This window comes from Melozone crissalis, unplaced genomic scaffold (assembly GCF_028551555.1).
Source record: "Melozone crissalis strain CALT ecotype California unplaced genomic scaffold, PUWL_Pcris_2 ptg000017l_1, whole genome shotgun sequence".
Taxonomy (NCBI): domain Eukaryota; kingdom Metazoa; phylum Chordata; class Aves; order Passeriformes; family Passerellidae; genus Melozone; species Melozone crissalis.
The window spans coordinates 8,288,699-8,303,525 of NW_026535795.1; the positions used below are offsets into that span (position 1 = coordinate 8,288,699).

The following is a 14,827-nucleotide window of genomic DNA, read 5'->3' on the forward strand; positions in this document are numbered from 1 at the left end:
TCACTGAGTAGGAGCCACATGGAGCGTCACAAATCCCTTAATGTCTGAAAAGTGGGTGCAAACCAAGTCCACCTGGAGCTGCCTGGTGCCACTCCTGTAGGGAATGATCTCAAACTCCACTGTTGAAGTCTCCATGGGGGCCATTCTTTCCACACTAAAAGAGAGAACACATTTGTAAGTTAAAGCAGCTGAAAAATTCTTGCTCTGTATTCTTCTGAGTACCCAAATTTAAGGCTGTATGCCACCTCTCCACTCCCTGAGCATTCTGTAATTCAAATTGTGGCAAAAGAGGTGCAATCTGCTATCTGCTGTATGGAGAGTACTGACATCGTGGCATTTTGTCCAAGGCTGGTGCAGATGAAAGTCATGAGGTTGACAGAATAATCTTTTTAAAAACCCCACTGGTACTCCAGATTTCCCACCAAAGTGAACAATGACCAGTCAGAAGTGTTTACATACCAGATTCGCAGTTGCTCTTTGAGCAGGCCACTGCCCTCAGCTCTCAGGACACAGTCTGTCACCTCCTCACACAGGGGGTTGGTGAATGTGACCTCCACATTGACAGGCTTGTGTACCATAGCTGGACCAAGGACCTACAGAGAGAAAACGTTCTGCATCAGTCTCGTGTCTTCATAATGCTTTTCTCCTTTCATTCCCATTGCAAACCACTCACCCTTAGGGTCACCTGGGCAGGAAGGAGCCAGGAATTAGCTGATGTGCATGGTTTTGGGCAACAGAGTTCAGCCTTGAATGAGTGTGGCTAAGAATCAGCAAGCTGCTGTAGAATCTACCATTTAGTCCCCTTTTTAACTAGGTCGGTGCATGGTTTCATGTATTACATGATACTCATCAGAGTGAGAACACAAGTATTGGCATACATGGCTAACTACTGGAGGCACCTTAAATTAGCTTTAACTGGGCTAAATTAAAGGTTTGGGACTGGAGAACATAGGGGGTGTGAGACAGAGGTGAATTGTGGTGTCTCAGGGAAAAGAATGCAAATTAGCAAATAAACATATTCATTACCTTATTTTGGCTGAGATAATGTGGAATTGGGATATCTGGTATATAGTTGTAAATAATGTAATATGAGGTAACATCACTGAGAGGTCCCAATTGCATTTCTCTATTACTGTCTCCATGTTTATAGGGAAGTTTCAATCAACAGAAACATAAATGCTTCTTAACACTTAATCACTGAATTGGAGTAATTTAATCCAGATGCCTGCCCTACATAAACTGGCTTTGTTATTTGCATGACACAGCACAGAGACTTTTTACAAAGTCTTACTAGAACTTGGCATTCAGAAATTGCCAGACCTGCAAAAAACCACACTTTTTACTCCTGTGTGTGACCTTGCTTTTCTTGTATGCTACTGACAGAGTGGTTTGGGACAACTAATCCAGTCTGGAGGCCCTGAAGGGCTCTGCACATTACCATATTCCCTCTGCGTTATTTACAGTAAGATGAGCAGATAGCATTTGATCCCATGAGTTATGCAGCATTTAAATCTTCTGTCCAAAACCAGTTCAGCTCGTTTATGTGGATGTGATGGGCCATGCAAAGCCAGGACTGTCCCTGGGCAAACACAGTGCAGGATCTTTCCTGCAGGCTGAGAACTGCTTTTTATTCATTGTATTACATGTGTCAAAAGTCAGTTAAAAGTGGAAAAAAGAGGAAGCCTCCAGTTCTAATTAATCACTTGGGAAGTGTTGCAGAAGGTGAAAAGTGACATTTACCGTGATACAGTTAAAGAGCTTTCTTTGAATATTGGTAATGGAGAGATTTACAGCCCCAGGTGTTATCAGCTGGTCAGTGAAGGTGTCTTCGGTAAAAATCAGTCTTCCTAAATAAACTGGAAGATATTGATCAGACTTTTCTAACAGAAGGGGAGGTCTAAATATGGATGAGATTTCTTTCTCCGTCTGTTCTGCCTGTCCATCCTTAGGTAAACTTGTAATTGTTGTAGCACTTATCAATGCCGCATTAACAAACACTGGCACGAATACCCCAGCACAGCTATGCCATGGAAAGATTTTTCTTTTTTTTAGTGTATTTAATTTCATTTGTATCATATGGCCTGTTACTACAGCAACAAGATCCAAGATCAGGCATGATTTCATTTCCCATACTCCCTCCCATGAGGAAAGGGATGGAGTAGGAAGATGTAGGAGATAGTAGGAGATGGAGTAGGAATTCCAGTTGCTGCTTCTCAAGGGTCACAGTGGGGACTATTTTTTACCTTGATGGTGAGAAAAGGATCCTGGAGCACAATATCCTTCTCAACCAGAAGTGAGGCTCCCCGTTTCATCTGGCACACAGCGGTCACCAGGATCTTCCTGTCGTCCACCAGAGAGTTTTTGTACTGGGAGTAGGAGATCTTGAAAGAAATCTCTTTCACTGTAATGAAACAGAAACAAAATTTCCCTCTCTTATTTTTTTTTTTTTTCCTGAGTATCAGCTATCTGCAAGATACCTGTGTTTTAAGGAGTAATTCTCTTATCACCCTGGGGCTGCACATTTGTGAGTGTTGACACCAACAGACAGGAATGATGCTCATGGGTGACTTCTACTCACATTTACATAAAGCACTAAATGATCAGGTACAGTTTGGTACCTGACAGATGGATGGATGGATGGATGGATGGATGGATGGATGGATGGATGGATGGATGGATGGATGGATGTGGCAATACCTGCTGTTGTTTTTTTCATTAATCTGAAGCTGGGGTTTATTGCTCCCTCTTTGCAAAGAGGGCAGAGGTCAGAAGGTGCAGATTCAGCTGTTCAGCCTCTGCCTAGCACAATCAGAGTTGTTGTGCCAGTGAGGAAGGCAATGGAACTCAGTATAGTGAGAAGAAGAATTCTGTTGGAGCTGTAGAATGAGTTCTAACATGTTATATATTAGCTTGAGAGGGTAGCTCTGTCCATCTGGGCTGCCTCTCATTTTTCAGCACTGTCCCTGTAAAAGCAGGGCAGAGACCCCTCTGCAGGTGGCACAGCTCTTCCTGCAGTTGGTGGTTTCTGTTGTGCTGCTGTGAAAGTTGTAGGCTTGTTTTCCCCCCTTTAATCTCTTTTTGCTTTGCTTAGGGGGAGCCAGCATCTCACTATTCTCCAGTCTATGTCTCTTGATTGTTCTTGCTTAGCAAAAAAAGGTCATAATGTAGCGCCAACAGTGGCTGTGCTGGGTCAGAGAAAAGGTCAGTCTCCTTTTTGTCAGTGCCTGAAAGCAAATGCTTAAGACAGGGAAAATATGTGTGTTTCTTTTCCCCTGAATAGCCTTGATCTACAGCTGTTTGTAGGTCATACACCTCATGAGCCATTCTTTAATTTAATGTGATCTGACCACAACCCAAAACTATATCTTGTCCAGTAATAAAAGCTGTAATAAAATCAAAATTACCTTCTTCAGATCCAAGTTTAACAGACCTATGCAACTGCAAAATCTCTGCCTTGGGTTTTCTGGTGTAGAGAATGGCTGAAGCCTTCAGTTTAACCTTTATGGTCTTAAAATCTGAGATCAAGTTTTTGAGTGTCAAGGTAAGGAGGATGTCCTGGCCAACCACGGGAGATGCATCAAGGAGCAGCTTCCCTGAGATGCTGGGGGTTTGTGCAGGCTGTGCCCTTGAAAATCCTCTTCTGGACCTTGGAATTCTGCTTCTTTTCCCAGGTCTTTTCACACCCAGCAGCTTCAGTGCTTTCTTGTACACCTGCCTTTCTTTCAGGGATCCTGCATTGAAAGGTACCATGGTCAGAGTGCAGGTACAGGGTATGGTGCCATGGAGCCATGGCTGATCTCAGACATTTAGGGAAGATGAGAAGGGCAAAGACATTCAAGAGGAGAAAGTGAGGTCTGACCCTAATGTGAATTTTGGCACAAAAGCAAATGAATGTGCATGGCCATGAAAGCTGGAAAGTAAAACCTGCCCAGGTGGCTGCTCATGGGCACCCCTTAGAAGCTGTGGGCAGTAGGAAGGTAATTCTGGGAGAGCTCAGTTCTGCATAAGGTGGGGCAGTTACCATGTCCTCTAAAACTGAGAAGGATGAAAAAACCCTTTTTCAGAAATTCTCCCCAAACAGCTCTCCAGAATGGCTGTTGTTTCAATTGAATCAATATCAGCAGGTAAGGAGCCCTAAGACCTTGAAAATTCACAATTCTTTGGCTCTCGAAGTAAAGAAATTTAGTCAGTACTCAGTCCAACAAAGGCCTCAATTCTTTTCACACCTGATCATCAGTGGCAAAACTATTGTAATAACGAATTACCTTCTGGATATTTGTAATTATCAGTGACATCCACACGGGCGTTAGTGCCCACTGCTTTGGTGCTGATAAATTTCCCAATCTTCCTGGTGTCAGAATAAATTCTCTCTTTTCTTTTCTTGCTGTAGCGAATCCAAGTAACGCAGTCAGCATTCACTGCTGCAAACACAAACGGGCTGTCGTAATCCAGGTCCACATCCCCTTCCTTAATGGCTCTGGTGGAGGCAGGACCACACTGATAGATGCCTGTGTTACAGAGGGGGAAGTTGAACAATATAAATCCTCATGCTGACAGCAGGAGGGAGAGGCAGCCACTCCAAAGACACATTTGGGAGAAGTAAAACAACATAAATCCTCATGCTGACAGCAAGAGGGAGAGGCAGCTGCTCCAAAGACACATTTGGGTCAAGTACACTGTTTTAATGTCTGTGTGATGTGGTAACAGCGTGCCCAGAGATTCCAGGTGCACTTTGGATCAAAAGGTGGGGCTGCACAGGAGGCTGGTGGGGACAGCTGAAGCTTCTGGTGGTGGTGCCATGAGAAATGGTCTCACCCACCAAAGGCTGCATGCAAAGCTGTCAGAGGGAAGGAGAGGAGTCAGAATGAGAGATGGGAATCAGCAGTGCTGGGTGTGCATTGAGAAGAGCCAGGAAACTGATTTTGTTAAACCTGGTAGGGAAGATTTGGCTTGTGTGATGTGAGCAGCTAAGACAAGCAGGGGTGAGATGAGTGAACTTAAGATGTGCTGGCTTTTGTGGAGGCGGAGAATTGAAATGAAAAAAGAAAGAATTGTTATGCTGGTCAGCAATCCAGAGGCTGATAGAAAAGCTCCTTACTGGAGATTGATGTGGGTATTGCTTTTCTTGCAGAGCCAAATGAATGCTACATCTACAGAGGATATATAGAAGAGAATTGTCCTGAAATTTTTGGTAATTTCAAATTTCAGTCTTTTACTCCTGGCAATCCTTAGGAGTAACATTATCTACAGGTTTTTATATTTACAACAGTGTTACCTTTGCTTCTTTCCTGGGGTGTTGCATCCAGAACCTGCCATCCATCATAGAAAGATCCGAGGTCTCTTCTAACAAACCAGCTTTCATTCCAGACATGGAAATTCCTGCAAGGGAGGTAGAATGCAGAATATCAGATTTGTACAATGCAAGAAATAATCCTAATTGAGTGAGGGAAAACTCCACTGTGGAGAGAGCAGCTGCTGTACTCCTTACATGAGCACCTCCTTCCCCTTTTTTGCCAGCTTTTTGTGTTATACCTCTGAGAAAGGTTGGGATGTTATGAAAAAGAAATATTAAAAAGAAAAAAACTTCATTTCAGAGTCAATAATTCAATATTGGACATTCCTGAACAAAAAGCCAAAGGTCTGGAGTGGAGTTTTATATCACTGAGAGCATGAGGTCAGGGTAGTTTTTCAGGAGCATGATTCTAGATATTTTAATTAGTGGGGAATAGAATGGAAGAAATATTAAAGAAATATGTATATTTACCACACACTGTCTTCACTCAAGTGCAGGTTGTTTCCAGACACATCAATGTACTTATCAATACTCAGATTTAGGTTCTTGTCATGGGCAGAGTTGAAGTTTGTAATAACACGAGTAGGTATTCCCAAGCACCTCAGTACTGCAATATAGAATACCATAAAAGCTCTGTAAACCTATTTTGCAGACATATAGAAAGCTTTTCTCTTGGTCACACAGTTTAGTGTATGTTTTCAGTGGTGAAACAAGCCCTCAGAAATTTCCCTCCAGCCATGATGCAAGCCACACTCATTGTGCAAAATTGCTAAAAAGACACTTTGACTGACACGACATTCTTAGCTGTCATGGCCTTTTTAATAAGAGTTTGGTTCACCCATTTATTTTAATCTTTGGTTCCTTATCCTGTTCTCTCTCCCATTTTCCTTCTGTTTGTTCCTTGTTTCTTTTTCCACTTTTGGAGATACACCTCTCAATTTTCCTTTGTATTTTCCCCACAGAGGTTTTTGTGTCTCAGAGCAGCTCTGACTGGACACTGCTAGAATTAAATTATTTTCCTGACTTGCAGCTCCCTTTACAGGTCCTCAGTATTGTGACTTTCTCTTGTCATCAGCTGGTAAGATACAGCAGTAGAAAACTGGTAGTGTGAGAAGGTGAACTTGAAAGAGTACTGGTTTTCTTTGAATCCTTGCTTTGAAACAGGAAACCTTGCTCTTTTCACCAGCCCAGCCTGGAAAACCCTTTTGGTTTTTGCTTACTCACAAAGTTTTGTGTTTACTCACAAAGCTGGCATGCATTATTGCAACCTGTAACCTGAAGGATTAACCCTTCACACATGGACAGCAGAGGTTCCTCACTCTCCCTGCCAGAGCTGAAACAGCCTGAACAGAATTTTCTCAAAGTTCAGCCTGCAGAACTCATAATGAGCTGCTGTCAGAACCCAGGACACTCCTCTGGCTGCCCTGGATGACTCAAGATCCTGGCAAGGGGCTCAGAGACCTTGGCACATAGTCAAAAACACCTGTGCCTTCGATTTTAGCCCATGGAAACAATTACCAACTTTGTGTGAGGATTTACAATCCACAAGAGTTTGAGTAGAATGATAGTTAATTTGTCACAGGGTGAAAAAGTAGAATTTTGGGGATTTAGAATGGGGGTTCAAGAGGCAAGATGGAGGACTCTGGGTGTGTCCTGTCCTTCTTCTTCTTCTTCTTGTCCTCCATCTTCTGCTGTGATGGTGACACTTCTGGATTGATGTAGGATAGAGACAAACTGTCTAACATAGGTGACAGATATTGGAAAATTATTGTAAATAATGTACACGTAGTTCTTAGTATAAAAAGCTAACACCACCACGAGGGCAGTCAATGTGCCACAAACCGACCTGCCAGACAGACCTCAGCAGGTCAGAGAAAGAATGGAATAGATAAGAGAAAATAAACAACCTTGAAAAGCAGAGCTGAGGAACCTCAACTTCTTCACTCGCGGGGCTGGGGGAAAAGTCTTTTTAATACCTTGTGAGCCATTTCAAGCACAGAAAACGCGAGAAGTTGCGTGTGCGGTGCCATTTCCAGCAGTGGCAGCGTACCTGTGCAGGTGACTCCTGCGAAGACCCAGCACTGTCCGTAGCGCACGGGGCGGTAGCGGGCGCGGTGCCAGCGGCGCAGGATGGTCACGCTGCCGCTCCAGCGCAGCGGGTTCGTCCCCGAGCGGAACCTCCCGCTCCACTTCCCTTCCACCACTCCCTTATCATCGTTGCTGTTCACCTGAAAGAGTCCTCCTCGTGAGAGAATTAAAGTGTTTACAGGAAAAGAGAGAGGGGAGTAGTTAGAGGTGACCCTGTGTGGGTAGCGCTGTTCTTGTTTACTGGGTGATGGGACAGAGCGTTTGAATTTTAGACAGAATTTTGTCTTCTCAAAGGCCACACACAGCTGGACCAAACCCAGACTAGATTGTAGAATCTGGTGATTCAAAACTGCCTTGTTTTCAGTACAAGTGATCCCAAATGTACTGACTGACACCTATTTACATTTTCTCTGTTTCATCCATTGATCTCACCTCCTTCTATGTCATTACTCTGCTAGACTCTGCATTCATGTTGCTTCACATTCTCAAGTGATTTATGGAAGCCTTGAGAAATCCATCTTTTCTCTGAATGTGCATTTGTTGCAAATGTGCAGATAGTACAGCTTGCCCAAACTTGTTAGGTGTGGTTGCATAAATTTGTGCACAACCATTGTAGAGCCTTGTTTAAGTATCAAGTGTGGTGGTACAGGATGCAGCAAGTTATTTTTAATATTTTTTCCTTAATTATTTGTAGTTATAGTAATTTTGTACATCTGAGTAGAGTTATTTACTTTATATTGAGGCTGAGAATGCCTAAAGTGTGTGCTGTCCCAAAGACTGAAAAATATCAGTTGTATTTTTATATATATATATTTTTTAATATATATATTTTTTATATATATATAGTTATATTTTTTATATATATAACTGATATATATAACTATATTCAGTTATAAAGGAAGAATTTGCTAAGAGTTGTGGTGAGGCATGTATTATTTATAAAATAGAAAACTTTTCAGCTGCCTAGTTGTGCATTTATGTGTTTATGAGGAGGAGTTGTAACTATTTGTTGCAGGAAATGGTAAAAACCTCACTGAACAAATATCCCTTAAGTAAAGAATGCTAAATTCAGACATTAAATGCAGCTGAACCAGCACTGGTTTTCCAAAATATTTTGTGCTTCTCTTGGTGTTTGAAAAACTTAGCAAGTGATTTCAGAATAGTCAAAGGCTTTCCAAATTAGTGAAAAGATCTAATGGACTGAGAATCTGTCAGGAAAACACATGTGAGGTTTGACGTTTCTCAGAAGTTCTTGGAAACATTCCTTCAGTAGTAAGCAAACTTTTGGGAAGGAGAATAAATCTCCATTTTACCTATTTCGTAGCTATTTTTTGCTTGGCTACACCTATAAAACATTGAGGAATTAATGCTCAAGCATGAGTGTGAGTTGGGGTTTTGCTGGTAGGTGGATTTCCAGCTGTAAGTGCAGGATGACTTTACCGTGGCGCTGATAACCCTGCTCACATAGACAGGGCTGCTCCTCCTGGACACATCCAGAGCTGGGTCCTCACGGTGGTTCAGGCTCCGGTCCAGAACAGCCAGAGAGATATCCAGGATGTCCTCTTCAAACTGGAATCAAAACAAGCAATATATCAAAGCTGATTTCATAAGAAAACCCAAGGGTAAACTCCCCACCTGGTTTCCTTCTCTGCGCTTGGAAGGAAGATGGGAATAGAAGAGTTTTCTGTACTGTTAAAGAAAACTGGGGCAAGAGGAAAATATAATCATTAAGCTGCCAACTCTCCATAGTATTTTAAAGATGTCTGGGCACAGTGTGGGTCCATGGCCACTGGCATTCATGAGGACATTATGTGCCTGGTGGCACAGACAAGATCACTGTGGGTTTGGCTCAGCAGGGCTCACACCCTCCCACATCCTGCCCTGCCCCTTCAGGCACCTATCTGTTGTGAAAGCTTTACTCTCATGGGCTGCCCTCACCTCGTATCAGGTGATCTGATCTGAAAGAAACCCACAAAAATAATTATTGTGGATTAGGGTCACCAAGACACTGCTTGGGCCCAGAGAATGCCCCAGTGCATGGCTGGATGGATGTGGCCAGGCAAGGATGGCCCTTGGCCTGAGACAGAAAGGAACCCTGGCCTTGTTTCATTTATTAATGTAAAAGCAGCCATGGGATCAGGAGGATCAATAGAAATGCTGTCTGCAGATGCTGGAGGGCATGAAGTGACCAGGGATGGTCCTGGCTGGCCTGGGCAGGGGCAGGATGGCTGTGTGCCTGGAGATGGGCTGTAGTTCTGACTGTGTTTGCAGTGGTTACACTTGGAGGGCCAAAGTGCTTTTCAAAAATTCCAACAGGACTTGTTTCAGTTGAGTACATTTGGGGTATCCTTTTAGGGTCTTCTGCCCCATTACTGAACACATTGCATAATATAGTTTTACCAGTTTTTCTAACAGGCAAAAGAAAACTTTTGCCTAAAATTATGCTTTGTTTCTTTCATTTCTGTATGAGCACATGCCACACAGAGGAAATTATTCTGATGCTGCTGTCTGTAATGTAATGAAAAATAAGATACATATCTGCAAGAAGATCTGAAGTGAGGAATATTGAACTCTTATACTATGACAGAATGATTTTTTTTCTCCTCAAGACCCTATTTACCCACTACTCTTATTTTTACAGTTCTGGAGGAGGTGGTGCTGCTTACCTGTCCATAGTTCCAAGCTTCTTCTTGAATATCTTTCTCCACTCCCTGAAAGATGATTCCACTGTCATTCAGGACATACTCCTGCCTCTCCTTTTCATTAGCCATGTAGACATCATCATCTGCAAGCAGAGTGAGACATGATGGCTGGAAGGAAATGGTTTAGCTCTAACTGAAAATCCCAAATAGAGAGCAGTTCTAGGGATCAGGTGAGACTGCCCATGCATTCAGGCTTAGGACTCTCTGCTACACCTCTGTAACCATTTAGAGAGTGAGAGAAATAAGCATGAAATTCCTTTCAGGGGAACTGACTGTGTTCCTGTCCCTGCAGTAAGCACAGTATGTATCTTACTGGTACTTGTTAGTTGTTTTACAAATGAATGCAAGAACCAGAGGAAAAAATTCTAGAATGAATATTTGGAATATTTACTCCCTTTGATTTCTTATCCTACAAGCAAGAGTCTGGGTCTTTGATGCCTTTCAACACTGAAGAAGGGACAAAAACTTGATCCTTGATGTTAAGCAAAAAACCAACTTTCTGTAGCTGTGACTGCCAGGCACAGACTTCACTGTGACACCCAGGTTTCCTGGCTGAGACAATGAGTTATTTGGAGGTTCAGAGCATACCTGGACACCAGGGATTGAAGAGTAGCACAAACTGGCCCAGGACTTTGGAGGAGAGCTTGTTCCCAGCGAGGACCTGGAGCTGGAGTTTGTATCGCCCGACGACGGCGTCGGCTGGGCTGCGGATGCTGAGGCTCAGGCAGCGAGGCTCGCTGCACTCCTGGGTTGCACTCCAGCCATTGGAACCCTCCTCAGAAAGGCTAAATATGGCCTTGGTCTGCTGGGACTCTTCTGGAGATGGTCCTGCCAGAGGGAATGGTGGTTTGTGGGAGGTAGAGGTGAATTATGTTATGGAGATAACACGCAGCGCTGCGGGGATGTCCTTAGGAGCAGAGATACAGCCTTGGTGTGGAAATGAGGATGGCTCCTGCCTTCCTTTGAATTATTAACTGTCTCTTGCCTTAAGGTGTAGGTCAAACTTTAAAATGGGAACTCCTGAGCCTAAAAGGGCAAGGAATCCTGAGGGGAACAGGGCAAACTTTAATGTTTCAAGAGTGTTCCGTGTACACCTGTAAGGCACAAGTATTTTGGAGCTGGAATAAGCTGGATATGAGATGACTGCCGTGGGGAGATTACCTGTGCTTGCAATAAAGGTCAAGTTGTCCCAAGATTGTGCTGTTGTTTTGAGGTTCAGAGAGATGTTGAAAGGCTGCCCTCTCCTCAAGATGAGTTCTGTGCTGCTGTAATCAGAGGTGTGGTGTGCAGCTTTGTTTAGTTTGGATTGCCAGTTGACTTTTCCTATTTTTAGGGCTGAGAAGACACAAGACATGTTAATGAAAAACATTTTCCTTCAGACTTGCACACCTTTTCATTGTGTACTAATTTTATTATATTTTTATATAGCTGGCATTATGTGCTATAGGAACAAAGAAAAATCCATTGTTATTAAAAATTGAAAAAAGGCCAGGGAGTTAGCCAAACAGCTAAAATATGAACTCTTTTCCGTAGAGTTCTTTCAGAAAGAGAAAAAAAAATCCAAACTTCAGAGAACTTGTATTTGATTTAAACAAAAATTCAAAATCTTTTGTGTTTAGATAAGACATTGTTAAAGTCTGAAGAGACTGTTCTATTCCTCATGTTCCTGTCCTTTTTCTGTGGTGATATCTAGTTCCCATCATGTTTTACAGATTTACAGAAAGAAAAATTAAAACTATTAAAGCATTAAAACTCTCATCAGGAAATGCAAGGCTGGTTCTGGAAACACTGCCTGCCAATGATGGCTAGGAGGTTGGTATCTTCAGTGTGGAACTTGCTTGTTATCTTCTCACGTATCTTGTATCTAAATTAATTTACAGTCTGTAGCTTGAAGCTGGGTGTTATTTCACACTCTGTTGAAGGAAGATTACAAGCAGAGGAGTGGCATATCTCGAGGCAGTGCTACGGGTTGCTCTATTGTATCATGATAGGTTGCCCAATGTTGAAAATGAGGCACTGAAGCTTAGATTATAAAAGCTTCAAGCTTTCTCTTTCCTTGATAAATTAAAAACTTCCCACAACAACAAGCAAGAACAAAGCAGAAAAATGCAGGTTTCCCTATGAAAACAGGTGTTTGGAAAGCGCCCTTTCCCAGTATGATATTCCGGAGGAGTTTCAGGTGAAGAAAACCTCCTGCTCTGAGTAGAGCCTGTTAACCCTGTGCAGAATAATGCTGCTGTAAGCATTTCCATAATTTCACTCAACCAAGAAAGGGGCTCATGTCTGAGGGAATCTATAGCCTTCTACTATAATAATAGGATGAGATTTCAGTTTTCTGCTGCATTTGCAGGACAGAGTTATATTCTGTGAAGGCTTGATAAAGGCTCAATTGTATGATTTTTTCAGCTTTTTGGAAGAATTGTGCATTTCTGAGGCATTCTTCAGGCAGTACAGGCCTGGAGCAAGTGACTTTCCTGTAGTCTGTGTGCATAAGCATATGTGAGTGTTTTCAGTTGAGGGTCTTGCTTCAGATGTATCACCTGGAGACAAAAATTCCATTGGCAGGAGTCCGATGTTTGAGTCACATGGTGTGAAATGCCTGGAAAGCATGTTGCTTGCATCATCACTTCATTTTCCTGCCTTAAACATGTTTAATTGAACAGGACCATGGAAAGCATCATTCCTAATATCAAGTCCTCTAATTTAAGGGTGACTTGGAAGGTGTTTCTGAAGGGCACTTGGAGTCAGGATTTGAAAAGGAGTCGTTTTGCCTTGCTGCACTTTATCCATGTGTATCCTGAGTGCCCAGGCTCTGCAGGGCAGGGATGCAGGAAACTGAGAGCATTTTGCACATTTGTAAATAAAAATGTCATGCACAGAGGATTTAATTATATGAGTGAGGCTCTGATGTTAAAGGACCTAACAGTGCTATTAAACACTGTCAGAGTGTCACAGGCAAGGTCAATATGGAAGAGGGGAAGTGAGCAGAAGCAGGAAAGATAAAGAAGGCAGTGGCTAGCATTGGTTTCCTCTAACAATTTACTGCATCAATAGTTTGATTTGCCTTGTGAATTTCATGGCTACACAGGCATTTCCAGAGAACCTGTGCAAGAGATCAGGAAGAAAAGTTCCATATACGTGGCAAGAGCACAGTAAAGCTTGATGCCAGTCTTTTCTCCACGTGAATCTCAAATTTATCCTTGATTTGATCTTCACAGTTTCAATTTCAATCCTATTATTTCTTTTTCATCTTTCAGCGTCTGTGAGGATTATTTCCTGTAAGTCAGTCAGTGTAAAATTGACCAAAAATGTGTTTGGGTGTCCCTGCTGTAATGGACAGACATTGGTAGCATGCTCAGGAGGAAAAGCCTGGTGGTCACTGCTGAAGATGCTGACCATGGTGCACACAGGGTTCTCTTTGACTGAAAGCTGAAGCTCTAACAGGAAAACATTGTGTAAAATGTGGAGTGTGTGTGTGAGTATTCCATGGTGCACATGTCTAACTCAAGATCTTTACAGGCAGCATGAGTGAGCACAGTGAGTGCAATCCCAGACAGACAAACAGCGCTCAGCTGGCAGAGCCCCTCTGGGGAGCCCAGAGACCACCAAGGGACCTGGCTGAGGCCAGACTCCATCTATCTTAGAGCCTGGAATTTCCGTGTAGCAGTTTGATGTTCCAATCACCAGCCAATAGTTAATTAGGTAGCTGCAAAAGCACTGAATAGAGCAGTTAATTGATACGATAGAAAAATATTTTCTTACTCTACTTTTCTGTGTTACTGGAAAAATAAGGTTCAAGACTCATGATAATAAAAGAAAAAAAGAAAATCAGTTCTAGTAGAAAAACCAATAAATACACTTAACCTAAAAAAGCAGAGTTCCTGAGAGAGCAGCAAGATGTAATTTATCTCGTTTCCTCAGTAAATATTGCTCATCTGGATTGGAAGAGGGTGTCTGGAGCCATGAGGCTGGATGAACTTACCTGCCATAAGGATTCCTTCTTCCTTTCCACCCTCGTGCGTAGCTCAGGGTACAGTTACAAAGGTGTGCAAGAACATTCTAAATCCTCTTCCAGCAGCACCAGTAATGAAAGGCTCAGGACTGGACTTGGCTACCTAGGCTGGAGTTTATACAAGCTGGGTGTGACCTGTGGTTGGTAGCTACTGTTTTTGTAGTGATATCCTACGTGAGCATCCACTGATGACTGCTTTAATTGCACAATCTTGAATCCAATTATCCTTATGTAAAACTGGTGAAGGACTGAGGAAAGATGAGAATCAGTTTTCTGGCATTTTAGAGAGGAAAGCATCCAAAATTTGGCCTAATGAAGGAAATACTATCTTAAGTAGACAGAAGCAACCTAATTTTAGATGGTTTGGTTTGTGTCATTTTAGGGTTTTGGGGACAGTGTGTACAGAGGGCAAGTGTAGACTAATGTACCTATAGTACAGCACACTGTGTGGGAGAAGGAGTAATCCAAGGAAATTTATAATAATTAGTGTTACTGCCAGTAGCTTTCTTCCCCCACTTTTTTTTAAAAAAAACATCTATCTGAAGATCTTCCATATTATTGCATATAATTCATTTTGTCTTTGCCACATTATTGTAATAATGCTTCCTTCTCATTACCTGTTTCTGACATGATTATAATCTGCATAATATAATCTGCATTTCTTCTCTAAGGAGAAACACTTCCCAGGGAGGGGGCATTGTTGTGCAGTCAGCTCAGACTGGAGACTTGGTT

At 42.5% G+C, this 14,827-nt stretch overlaps 1 protein-coding gene across 1 annotated transcript; it reads right to left on the minus strand.

Moving 5' to 3' along the window:
• Positions 1 to 11,437, minus strand: LOC128935981 (protein-glutamine gamma-glutamyltransferase 6-like). The gene is made up of 12 exons (XM_054274631.1): positions 11,245 to 11,437; positions 10,672 to 10,911; positions 10,048 to 10,166; positions 8,822 to 8,950; positions 7,344 to 7,521; positions 5,765 to 5,900; positions 5,276 to 5,379; positions 4,266 to 4,508; positions 3,405 to 3,731; positions 2,244 to 2,401; positions 460 to 593; positions 1 to 154 (listed from the first exon to the last, which is right to left on the minus strand). Exons 1-12 carry the CDS (start codon positions 11,435 to 11,437, stop codon positions 1 to 3), a joined length of 2,115 nt encoding a protein of 704 aa, XP_054130606.1.
• Positions 11,438 to 14,827: the final 3,390 nt, after the last annotated feature.